At 40.7% G+C, this 12,778-nt stretch overlaps 1 protein-coding gene across 2 annotated transcripts; it reads right to left on the reverse strand.

Annotated features, from left to right (window-relative positions):
- Positions 1–245: 245 nt before the first annotated feature.
- LOC144653562 (uncharacterized) lies at positions 246–10,251 on the reverse strand. Of its 2 annotated transcripts, none has more exons than XM_078513595.1 (4): positions 10,133–10,251; positions 2,108–3,074; positions 971–1,475; positions 246–443 (listed from the first exon to the last, which is right to left on the reverse strand). In XM_078513595.1, exons 2-4 carry the CDS (start codon positions 3,070–3,072, stop codon positions 246–248), a joined length of 1,668 nt encoding a protein of 555 aa, XP_078369721.1. In that variant the 5' UTR covers positions 3,073–3,074; positions 10,133–10,251. The 2 variants fall into 2 exon arrangements, with proteins under 2 accessions (XP_078369721.1, XP_078369720.1); XM_078513594.1 differs by lacking the exon at positions 10,133–10,251 and adding an exon at positions 6,163–6,301.
- Between the last annotated feature and the right edge of the window lie 2,527 nt (positions 10,252–12,778).

Genomic DNA, 12,778 nt, shown 5'->3' on the forward strand with positions numbered 1-12,778 from the left:
ACTTTCTCGGCCAATCAGGAGTAAAACCAAAACCAATCGTGACTCGCTCGCGCACGTTTTCCCGCGATTCGTTGACAGCTACATGTATTTGCTTCGAGTTTTGATTGGCTCACTGGATTGTCTGTGTCCTTTGTGATTGGCCAGAGTTACTTTGGTTTTGGTTTTACGACACTGAATTGAAAACTGCTCTAAGGTACTTCTAAACTTTCATTAACTTTCGAACAAGACAGTACAAGTTTCATGCCTCACCTCGTGACTTTCTCAAGAAATCCAGGATTTTCATCCCCAGTCTTCAAGGTCGCAATAACGGCCATCATCAGCAGCAGAACAAAAAAGATCAGAACACCAATCGCGACCCACTTCTCGTCCCCTCCGGCAAAGTATATCAATGGAAATGTTACCAGGGGGAGGATACGGATTCCCTCGATAAAAAAGGGAAGCGCCTGTAGAGGGAAAGAAAATGGTGTCGTCTGAGATTAAGAAAGATGCTGAAACTCTCTGAGATTGCATTGCTTCTCTGATCTACTCTTAGACTTTTCAGTTTTTAGAAAGTAGATATTAATTGAAGTACATAATGATCAAACGTCTTAACTTAACCCAATTTGCACACAGAAGAAGACATTAAATTTACTAAAACCAGTAAGGAATTTTTTGTTGGTAATCATCAGGTCGACACCGGTGTCCTTCTTATGTCATATAGTCACGCGCCCCCATTATGGTGTAATTAGGGTGTGGTTCAAACATTAATATTTATAGGTGACAACTATTAGGTGTAATGTAAGTTGTGGTAGGTTGAATATTTCAACTACATAATACTTATTGCTTGGTTAGCCAATTCTCGAGCCTACTATGCTTCACTTAGAAGAAATCTACTACTTATACTTCGAACCTCGTTCTAAGTTGTCTTTACTCGTATATCATCAGTAACGATCTATCTAAGTAAGCTTTTTATTCAAAGGACTGTGCTTACCCTTAAAAGGCAGTGCTCTCTTTTTAGACTTTCAACATCGGACACCATTGACGCGCCCAAGCCCAATCCGAGCACGGTTTGCAGTTGCTTCAAGCCTTCCACTGACTCATCGTAGGCTCCCATGTTTCGAGCCACTGCGGCGGCTGAAGTTGCCATGGCAGCAGACAGGTCGACATCAGCAGGATCAAGTTTGTTCTCAAACTGTTCTGTGCCCTCAGGTCGATCTAAGCGCTCTACCTCCGTGGGTGACATAATAAAAAGTTCGTACTTTTTGTGATCATCTGGTTTGTTTACGAGCCATTCGTTAACTACAATGTTGGATAGGTACTGGGGCTTAATTCCCTCGAGATCTCGTAAACTCAAGGGCCCAGACTCATTGTCGCTGAGTGGTTCGTGCTTTGCCGCTGATCTACACGTCATCAGGAAAATATCTTCGCAGCCGATCCCTACGCATCCGGTTGAACCAACACTAGCGTCTGAGTAAAACGCCTTCTGGAGCCTCCATCTAAAGGAGAAAGTGTTATTGTTAGTCCTAGCTGAGGACAAAGTACCACGTGACCAATGTCAATCTAAAACAATGTTCCTGTTATAACCTTTTACCCTCTACCAACAACTCGGAGAAAAGCCCCCTCCAGCCTCGTTCCCAGTCGTCCCCGGCAGTGACGTAACCTGTAAAGCTTGTCGAAAGAAATCGCCTAGGAGGAACTCGGTTACATGCCTCCTCCGCTTACTCGCACGGCACGAATTGGCCTGGGAACGAGGCCAACGAGGCTGAGCCCTCTCCTATCCAACTTTTCGATTTGGACTAACCAAAGTTCTCACAGTATTCAATAAAAATCACTCATAAATAAAAATGGGAAATGAATCAGTTTGCAAGTAGACTACAGATGAAATTTTAACTAGCCTTCTTACAGTATATCACTCTCGTCAGATCTCTAAACTTGTTTCTTGTAAGCTTATTTTCCAATGTTCTTTTTTACCGATTATAAGCCCCCTCATCCCCCCCCCGCCACCTCCCCGGATATAAGCTCCCCAAGTTATAAGCCTACCCGCCCAAAGCTCCTTGCGAAGTTGTATAAGCCCAGGGTTTATAACCGGCATTTTACGGACATTCACTTGAGTAACTTTAAGACTTACCTGTTAAAGAGGTGCACGAGCCGCTGCTGAATAGCTCCTAACATAGGCACGAACCATAAAACGATTCCAAAACCAAAGAGAAGTCGATAGAACAGATAATCAGAATACTCGACGCCAAAGATCTCAGACTCGTAGACTTTCCAGTACACTGCGTACGAGTACAAGTAGACCACAACGACAAAGGATGATCTTCGCCTGAGTACTGGAAAGAAAATCCACACCACAATGGAGAAGACTATAACAAGAAGCTGAGCCCAGAGTGGTGTGCGGTCGAAGAAATAGTAGATGTAATAAGGTATGAAAGTGAAAGCAAACATCAAGCCGCAGAAAGCGGAAATGAAGTAGAGCTCAGCACGAAACTTTTTAATCTTCTTAGCCAAGAAGTAGAAAATGATGAACAGTGCTGCAGAGGTGGCGAACAGAACGAGGCGTTGATAAGCTTCGGACCCAGCTTCAAGCTTGCAGCCAGGCCTTCCGCGTCTAGCCATAGCAGCCGGGCCTTTCGGGGGAGCTGAGCGCGTGACGTTCTGAGATGGTTGGGTTGGAACATCCTGATCGCATGGATCCTCAGCTCGCAACAGATCTCCGAATATGAAGTCGACCGCGTAAGCAAGGGGCAAAACATAGGATCCCCACACGATCATGGGCATAACAACAGACACTAGCAATATCAGGAAAATCAACACAAAAGTGTCAAAGATTCCTTGAAGAGGTTTCTGCCAGTTGCACATCAATCCTGCTCTTTCTCTCATGTAATCAAAAAATTCTTGATGCCATTTGGGATCGTCTTTCTTCCCATGCCTGTATTTCCAGTCCAGATAGGCTGTGCCTGTGTAACCGCCCCCTGACACGCAGCTCAGGTAGTCGATCTTGGTGTTGCGTTGTAAAAGCCTGCGCAGAACTCCAGAGCAGAAGGCCGCTGACCGGATTCCACCTCCAGAGAAGGCAAGGCCTGTTTCCGCCATTACTGTCGAGAAAGGAAACTTGTTTTCAGTTCACAAGAACAATAAGAACAACAACAACAACGACGACGACAAGCTTTGACTTTGCTTGACTTTGTTCACAAGAAGATGAACAACGACGGTTTATTTAGCAAGCCTCATGTACAACCTCATGTACAAAGTTTTCATTCATTCTTTTATTCATTCATTTATTTATTCATTCATTCATTCATTATAACCATAGCTACGACAACAACAACAATGAGGACGACGACGACAACAACATCAACAACAACAAGGGTTACTAAACAACGAAAACGAGCCTTGGATTCTTCCGCTTATGAAAACTTTTGTCAAGAAGCTGGTACACGTACTTGCAGACGATGCTTTCTTCTTAATTTCTGCCGTATATTATATATATACTATCTATTTTCCGCAAATTGACGCGGTTCGCGTGAAAAATTAAAGACAAATGTTTGGGAAATTAAAAACGTAACTGAACGCTTTCTAGCCCAGCTACATCCTTCAAACTCGGCGTATGAAAACTTTTGTCTAGTATCTAAACTTTACAAATCACAAGTTGTCCAGAATTCAATTTTTGTAAAAGATAATTGCCGTCGGATTCCCATAAAAACACTGTTATTTCTACCCGCTTTGCCTACTCGGCAAGATGGCGTTGAAAACCGTGATAAGGCCTATTGCCTTCGGCTGAACTGTGTACTTATTAGTTATTTCGCAACCATGAACAGCACTATATGATAGGTCATGATACATAAGTAGTGAACATTTTTTACAAGGCTTTCCTTTTGGTTCAATATGTAGTCTGCATTGAAGGATTGTAAACTTTAAAGCTCAGACAGGAGACATGCATACTCCCTCTCCCTTCCCCATCCAAACCGGACCTTGAAATGCTTTTCTACGAGACCCTCTTATGGCCGCGCGAAATCTGGGGGCGAGACGCTACTCGCTTCGCCACGCTCGACTAGCCTGCGTCGTGAAGTTAGGGTGCGTTTCTTTGGGAAAATCCAAAATTGGATCATTGATCTCAGATCACACGGATACTTTGCTTCCAAAGAAACGAAGAATCCGAAAACGGATTTTTTGCCATGACAACCCCGTAAACACATTTTGCACAGAACATAAAATATCAGCACAAATTTATTTTTCGTCGAATGTATCCTAACTAAAACAATTTAAGCAAACAAAATCTTTTACAAAAACCACACGTCGAAGTAGGTTTTCTTTAGCGTTAAGCACAATGTGGCGAGAAAGCATCTGAGAGCGAAGAATGATTGCGAAATGATCAGTTCAAATTTCACTCGTGACAATTTCAAAATGATACAACTTCCGTAGGCACACAGTGGCTGTTCTAGAAAACCTGTATCCCGTTTAAAATGATACTACATACCTATCTGAAGCTACCGTTTCCTTTTATCGTGAAATATTTTTGTAGTTTGATCGAAATAACCGCCTAAAACTTTCCGTATGGCCGGTGTTTACAAAGAGCGAACCTGTATTTTCACAGCAAAGACCGCTGGGCCAAGGTACTTTTTTCGAATCCTTTCCCAAAGAAACGCACGGATCATGAATCCTAAAAATCCGGATTCAGATATGATCTGATGTATCCACTCGAAGTGTGGATTCTTCAGATCATTGATCCAAGATTAATCCATTTTCGGATATAGGTAAAGAAACGCAAAATCCGTTTTTGGATCAAGAATCCGGATTTGGATTTTTCCCAAAGAAACGCACCCTTAGTATTTGGTTACGTTAATGTAAAGTACCTAGTCTCAACGTATCTATCTTTTCCTATTAAAATTGGCTGATAAATAGGGCAGGAGTGTCCGTTTAGACCAAGTGTTAACGATAAGGGAACTGGTCGTTAGCGAATCCGCTCGTACTCGTAGGCAAAACGACTGCAATTCAACGAGAAAACCGACTCACAATGACATTTTAGCCCCGACTGGTGGGGCATTTGACCATGCAACTGGCCCACATAGTGGGGAATTTGAACAGACGTTTTGAAAAAAGTCAAATGCCCGGGGGTTTTCCCGGGGGGGGATGATCTCGCTTGGAATTGACTGACACATTACCAGGACGGATTTTGACGTGTTCATATGGAAAATTTTAGCCCGGTTGACGGGGATAAAATTCAAAAAACGAAGCCAAAATGGCGACACATAAAGTTGCATCTTTCGCGACTATTGTAGCTTTACTGACCCTTGCAACTTTATTAATAAAGCTTATTCGCATATTTCTGAAGTGGAAATAGATACAAGGCAAAATTAAGCCATTTTGACCACCCAGTTACGAAAGGGAAGCTATTTTCTCAAAAAAATTGCGTCCCGGAGACCGGGGCGGGAGTGTTCATATGGGAAAATAGTCTTCCCGGTTGCTGAGATCTCGGTTGCAGAAACCGAGATATCGGTAACCGGGCTGGCCCACCTTCTCATATGAACACATCCAAAATTTTACAAAGAAAATAGGAGTGAGCCGAGATCTCGGCCAGCCCGGTCAACCGGGATCATATGAAGGGGCCCTTATTACAGAGTTGAGTCACGTATGCCGACTATATTACTTACTTTGATCTTCTTACTAATTATTTAAATTATTTCACAGTCACGCATGAACTCTATTCCGATGATGATGATTATGGATTATGCAATTTAATTTTACCTTGGCGACTCATTCTGAAAAAAGGTTCAGAAAAAAAAATCGACACAGACGTTTTAATACCTCCTGTGTGGGTATGAACTAGTGAAATTTGTGGCGCGGATAGCAAACAAAAAGTCCTAGCTCTACACATATATTATGCTTACAGCGATCATTTAGCAGCTAATATCAATAATATAACACGTGTGCTCAAGGGCAAGTTCAGAGATCAGATATACAACAGAAATTCCGTTGGCGTGCGCTTTTCACTTGCAAAACACAACACTTCACCTTAAACATAACTTCTTTATCTAGCTAAATGCTATTTAAAAAATCAACTACGACTCAACGAACTCAGCTCATCTTTGCCTACCAATAATCTGATTAATTCACTGCTCGACCGAGTTACCTACATTTGGCGGTTTTTACATCAACCATTATATTTTCAAAACACAAACTTACCTGAGTCAGTGTCCAAAACCTTAAAGAAGCAAAAATTATGCCTTCGATGAAGTTACCAGACTTTTGGGCTTTGGCGAAAGGAAGCAAGTGTCGAAATACCATTCATAATAGACTGTCGTCGTTCACAAACAAGCCGTGAATATTTTAGACGGCCTCATTTGAGATCATTTATATGTGCATCAATAATTAATCGCATTCTTTTGACTGTTCAAGCGTTACCGTGTGCAGTGTGACGCAGAAAGTGTCACGGCAACCACCGGTTGAATACACGATCCCATAACGCAACGTTGAAACTCGTCAATTCCAAAGAAAAGAATTTTGTAGATTATTGACTTGCACGGTATCACGGCAAAAGTTGGGTAAATGTTATAGAATTGAAAGTTTTTTTTAAATCAAATTTATGAACACGAAGCCCCTACGTGATTAGCCTGCGAAAGTAGACGCATTTCCGGCTATCGCTCGCGCTCCCTTCGTGATATCTGCCACCCGAAAGCGCACCGGAAGTCAAATCTCTCGGATCTAGGAACTCACGTACGAAATGGCTGGTCAGACACAACTAGGCATAACTTACAATGAATGAATGAATGATAATGGTTCTTGTACAATGAACCCGCTGAACCCGGCGTATCCAATCGAACAAAATCGAACTAAAGATCAATCGAACCCAATCGAACACCAATCGTTCGATTGTGTTCGGTAGTCGAACAAAATCGAACATCTATTTTACTGTGAGTTCGATTTTCGAACCAATCGAATAGAATCGAACACAATCGAACTCAATCCGATTCGATTTTGTTCGGAATCCGTTTCTTGATAAATAAATCACGCAGGAGTAATCAGGGGGACAGTGCACCGTATAAAATGTCCGCAATATATAAACAAACAGGAGTTCGGTAATCAAACGTTCGATTCAGTACGATTGTCGACTGTTCGGTAATCAGAACGTTTGATTTTTTCAATTGACTAAAGTTTATTGTGAGTTCGATTGTGTTCGATTACCGAACCCAATCGAACTATTGGTGTTCGATTGGGTTCGATTACCGAACGTTCGACTGGATACGTCGGGAATGAAGTACCGCGAAATCCCTTCACCCGAACCTCTAAGGGAAACGAAAATTGGCTCAAGAATTCGGGTAGCTCGAGAAATAAGAGGTTAAACTACGGTTCGGCTGAAGGAAAAAAACTCCTTTTGGCTCAAGAAATCGAGGGTTCGATAAAGCGGGATTCCACTGATCGAATAATGTTTTGGGACGGACCATTATTTTTTCTAGGGGAGGAGGAGGGGGAGGGAGTGGGCAATTTTTCTGAGTAAGAATTTTTTTTCAGCACTGGTATATTTGCAAGAATTTTCTTTAAGACTTTTTTGAACCATCAGTCTTATAAGGAGTTGGGGATTGCTTGAATTTTTCTCCAACTTTTCTTGTGAAATAATTTTTTTTGGTAATTGCTCACCCCCCTCCCCTCCCTCACTCCCCTCAAAAAATAACGGTCGCCTTAAATGATTACGCTACGTTCTTGAGAAACTTCGCTTGATGAACATAGAAACATGACACCTTTTTGTCCTTATTGACAAAAGGAAACCGTTATTCAGTCATTCAGTTTTCAAAAAATCGTCTCGGTGAATTACCTTAATTTTTATTCTAAAACAGCAACAATACAACCGAAATAAGGAAATAAATAAATGGACACATAGTGAGATGTTAAGTTTATAATGTCATGAAAAAACGGCTCAATTAATTAGTTTTAATATTTTCCGTTTATTACTAAGGGACAATAAAGGACTCGGAAGATTAGAAACACACCGGCTGTCAGCCGAGCTTTCTTAAAGAGGCTCAGCTTACAAAGAGTTAGAAACATGAAGTAAAACCGGAACAGAATGCTAAAGAACATATTAATATGCAAGTTTTCCTTAAGAATTGCGAGTTTTCCACAGCCTAGAATAAATAATTAATTAAACGAAATGGCTTAGCTTATTTAGACAGCTTTACAGTTGAATAAACTTCTCGGTAATTATTCAGTTAGACGAACTGTTTCCCACGAATCACTGGGAGCAGGGGAACCAAATTCAACCTTTGTAAATATTAAAATGTTCGATCTATTTCGTAGCGCTTGTCCCGCCCTGGTTGCTGGTTATCTGATCATTTTGTTTACGCGACGGCTAAACCAGCGGGAATCGAGATTGTCTAATTGGCGTGTTTCGTGCGTCGTGCGTCGTGCGTCGTGCGTCGTGCTTAAAATGTATGATGCTTAACAAGGCCGGAAATTTGGATTCACTCATTCAAAGACCTCGGATGGAGGTGCTACGTTGCATGAGACTACCGCTAGTTAGCAGCAAAACTGAAAGATCTTAAAGGGACCGTGTCACGGATTTTAGCCAAACTTAGGCATAGGAAATGACCACCAAATTCGTTTAAATATATAAAATAACATCTTAAAACAGTGAAGGAATATTTAAATAACACACCAAATGCAAAAGAAGGTACGGATGGCCAAAAGTGACGAAGATTGAAACGGATTGCGATATGCATATGGGTTTTTGAAAAGTGATCCGGCGGAACAGATTTCAAAGTTAATCTTGTTTGCTTGTAACTTTAAATTATAACGCCGGGAAACACATTTGGCTGCAGTGAAGCTATGGTTTTGTCATTTAGAATCATAAAATTAATTTCTTTGCAAACATTTAGTTTTATAGCGAGTGTTTGGCAAAATTTAATAACATATTAAATTAACTTAGCCGTGACACAGTCCCTTTAAACAAACAAGAACACACTTACAACGATTGCATCGAAAAGGACAACTTTCTTCAGTTTGGCTGATAAGCCGCTCAGTTACTTCAAATACTGCCATTTCATCTGTGTAAAATCGAAATTTTAATCAGGGACCACTAAGCGGGATCAGTCGAAAATTAGTGTCGAAATATGTCCACTGGATTTCTTGGGATATTTACGCGAAAAACGTTTTTTACAGGATGTATGAAAAAATAATATATACGTTTTTACTTTAAAATAATCGGGTCTGCAATATGACTTTAATCCGTTCAACAAAATTTCATTTCGCTGCACTGCTTGGCAGTGCAAGTTTGGATGTCCCTTTTATTTCATTAAACGCAACATTTGATAGTGCATCTGCAGCCTCAAGCTTCAAATTATAACAGAAGGTCAAATCTCGACGCTCCTTCACCGCAGTCAAACATATCAGGCAGCTTTTTTTTCCATTTCGGGGAGTTTCGTTCATATTGATGAGTTAATATATGAGTAAAGCCTGGTTTTTACTAGCGACGCAAGCACAAGCGCAATCACGCAAAAAGGACAAATTTTGACCCTTGTGCGTGTGCTTGTGCTTGCCGGTGCTTGTTCTTTTGCTCGCGTTGAAGCCGTTTTCACGGTGAAATAAGACTTGTTATCCTTGCGCTTGCGTCGTTAGTGAAAACCAGGCTTAAGGATCACTAAAATAGCTGCTGAGTGTAAACATACTCCCGTTTTCTCAGGTATAAGAAAACTTTGCATCGGACTGTGTTCGGAGATGGTATTTTTATCCTCGCAGATGTACAATTGACGAATGGTGACGACGTTAATTATATAGAATTAAAAATCTTTCAAAAAAATAAAATTCTCCCGAACTCTGCGTTCTTTCCTACGGCCAAGAATATAAATTTGAATGAATTCTTCAAGCAGTTAAATAAATAACTTCTGTTGTGCTATTTTCTAGCTTGTTACCGCTATAAAGGGTACAAGGTTATAGACCCTCATTCATCGTGGCTGTGGCTGATCAAGACGTTATAACTTCAATAAAAAAGTTAAAAGAAACAAACAAAACTAATGAAAACTAATGGGTTTGCATTAGATATATAGTCTATCTATCCTAGCAAGAGGGGGAATGTTGCTGCTCTAATCTGACAACCAACTAACGTACTATAAAGCACAGCAAAGTATATCAAAATAAGACAAAAATGCCCAGATATCATACCCACCTTTGAAAAATTGACAGTGAACGCTTGAAACAGCGGACAGCAGTCTAAAAATAATCGCCCGTCGAGGTCGAGCAATCGGTGGCGATCGAGAATTTTTGATCAGTTTAGAACACGGCGTCGTTTTCAATTAATGCTCTCTTGCAATGATGCACGAAAAAATTCTGCTCTGTGCACTTAGTTCAGGGTCACGTCGATTTCTAATTGGTCGAAAATTTAAAACTGCCTTTTTAAAATACCAAGAAAACTCCAGTTGCTCTGTGTACCTAGGTTACTCACGTCTCTTTTTATTGGTGACCGTCGAGACATTTAAACTTCTGCTCTGTTACTTGCGTCCGTCTTAAGACGAAATTCTGACAGCAACATGGCAATGCGTACCATCATGACAAACTTTAAAATTGAGACGGGAGACTTGAGCCCCATTTACACGGCAGAAAATTTGTGGCACTGCTCGGATAAAATTGGTACGCGTACCGGAAAAATGGTTCGGCACGGTTAAATTTTGTCGTGTAAATATAGATTTTCATAAAAAGTGCGACGTGCGGAATTTTATTCACGAGTTGCAAAAACTTTGGAAAATGAACGAGTGAGCGTAGCGAACGAGTGAGTTTTCCACAGTTTTGCAACAAGTGAATAAAATCCGTATAAAGCACTTTCTATGCTGTAATTTGTTTATGATATATATAACGAGAATTCAACCGTTGGAAACTTCACGCGATTTTTCCAGTTTAAAACCTAAGCTTTGAAACATTACAGTTAAATTACGCAGCAGCGCGAGGATAAAATAAGCTGCAAAATGTACATTGCTTTCCAAGCGAATTTGCCATAAATCAAAGAAGAAAAATTACTGGCGACAAACTCTCCTAGACAAAAACTTTATTTAATAAATAAACTACGTTACATTTTAAAGATGATTTCCAGTCCGTACTGCGCAATCTCCGCCGGCAATGTTTGTGAGTCTCACAAACAGAAGAATGTTTACTAGCAAAAATAAAAATTCCGGGACAAAACTTACCTTTTTCTTCATTATTAATGCCAGATATCCTTGTAAAACAATAATAACGAGTAAAAGAAGCTCGACGGTATTTCAAACGGACGTTTTAGCTCATCGTGAATTCTTGAACGAAACGATCCTTAATGGCGAACTAAAAAACTTCATGTACGCTATCACCGAAGTGTAACGTTTCAACGAATTTTAAAACAAAAATGAAAACAAACCCTGAGTCTGCGCTGGACGGACTGGAAATCATCTTTAAAAGCAAAACTTTTCGCATCGCATCGAAAAAAACGTCGCGACAAGCGAATGGACTACTGCAGGGCTACTGGCGGCGAATCAACTGGCCAATTTTGAACAAATTGTGATAACACAAGGAGTCGATTAATTTAAACAATAATGAAGACGTAAATCCACATTTAAAAATGCAATTTACTTTACCAAGACGTTCCCAAGAGTGCTTGAATATTCTTAGATAGTGTGCTGATGCGTTGTCCGAAAAAAGTCTTGTCTTCGCTTTCACTTATCGACACTTGTTTGTCTTTATTCCGCCTTTGAAGAATTATTTTTGTCATTACTGAATTCTTTAGGTTTTGCTGAGCATTTTTCTGTTGGCTTGCCTTTCCATAAAGTCCTTTATAAAAGTCAGAGTTTTGCAAAGAAACAAAACTTGTAGCAATGATTCAAAGCATAAACTGCCGTCGAGCAAACTTGCCGCTCGCTGTTTGCTCAACCTCGTTGGAACCCGTTTTAGTTCTCGCACTCTTATTGGCTGAGTCGTTCTGCACTAGATGTAGCCTGAATTTCAGACATCCCTCTGTGCTCGCCTGCTTGTCAGAAGGGACGTCTGAACACATTTGGGCCTGAGAAATTCCAAAGTCGTACTCGTACTTGATCTCGTACTCGTATTCAAATCTAGAGGTCGCTTATCACTCATAGACAAAGAGGGCGAATAGTTTATTTGTTTTAGTGCACAGGACAACGATCAGAAAATTATATTGCTTGGTATTTTTAAAACAAAATTCGATAGTAATTCAGTTTTCCCTGCAAATGAAACGGCTTTTGCTTTAATTTTGTTTCCAGATTATTTTGTGGTATGACGTCATACTGATCCAGGAAATTCTTCCATCAACGATGATCCAATCAACGAACTGCTCGCTGATGTTAACAGGTGAACTGATACTGACTCGTTCCCAGTCTTCTCTCCTGAGAAAATTATAATACGTGGGGAATGATGGGAAGGAGGGAAGAGGGAGACTCTTTCTCTTTGTCTTCAGGCCATTAACTCACGCGTCTTACAATTTCCCCATGACAGACCACTTAGAACGATTCAGAAGCGTGTTTATATTTTTTATATGTTTTGCATCTAAACCAAAGTGCTTTGACAAAATGGCGCAGTCAAGCCCACATATCGCCATTTTTAAACAGGTAGAATTTTTTAATAAAGCCCCCCAAAGCTTAGTAAATTGTTACGTTACCAGGGTGGTAAAAGGGGTTGTACGTGACGCGTGATTTAGGCGAAAATGAGCGCGTAACACGTGAAAACAGCTCCGAATCTGGGCGTGATCCGTGAATTGCAGTCTAGAAAGACGCGTGATCTGCTTATTTTGAGGACATTGATTCGTGATTCCGGCCGAACACGTTCGACCAACCAA

Source organism: Oculina patagonica, chromosome 5 (assembly GCF_052425735.1).
Source record: "Oculina patagonica isolate OP01 chromosome 5, crgOcupat, whole genome shotgun sequence".
NCBI classification, from domain to species: Eukaryota; Metazoa; Cnidaria; class Anthozoa; order Scleractinia; family Oculinidae; genus Oculina; species Oculina patagonica.

Bases quoted from the DNA above. Each gene is read 5' to 3' on its own strand.
- LOC144653562 (XM_078513595.1), bottom strand. From the start codon at position 3,072: ATGGCGGAAACAGGCCTTGCCTTCTCTGGAGGTGGAATCCGGTCAGCG. The intron at 1,476-2,107 runs GTAAGTCTTAAA...TTTCTCCTTTAG, and splicing joins CTCGTGCACCTCTTTAACAG to ATGGAGGCTCCAGAAGGCGT. The intron at 444-970 runs GTAAGCACAGTC...TTCCCTCTACAG, and splicing joins GAGAGCACTGCCTTTTAAGG to GCGCTTCCCTTTTTTATCGA.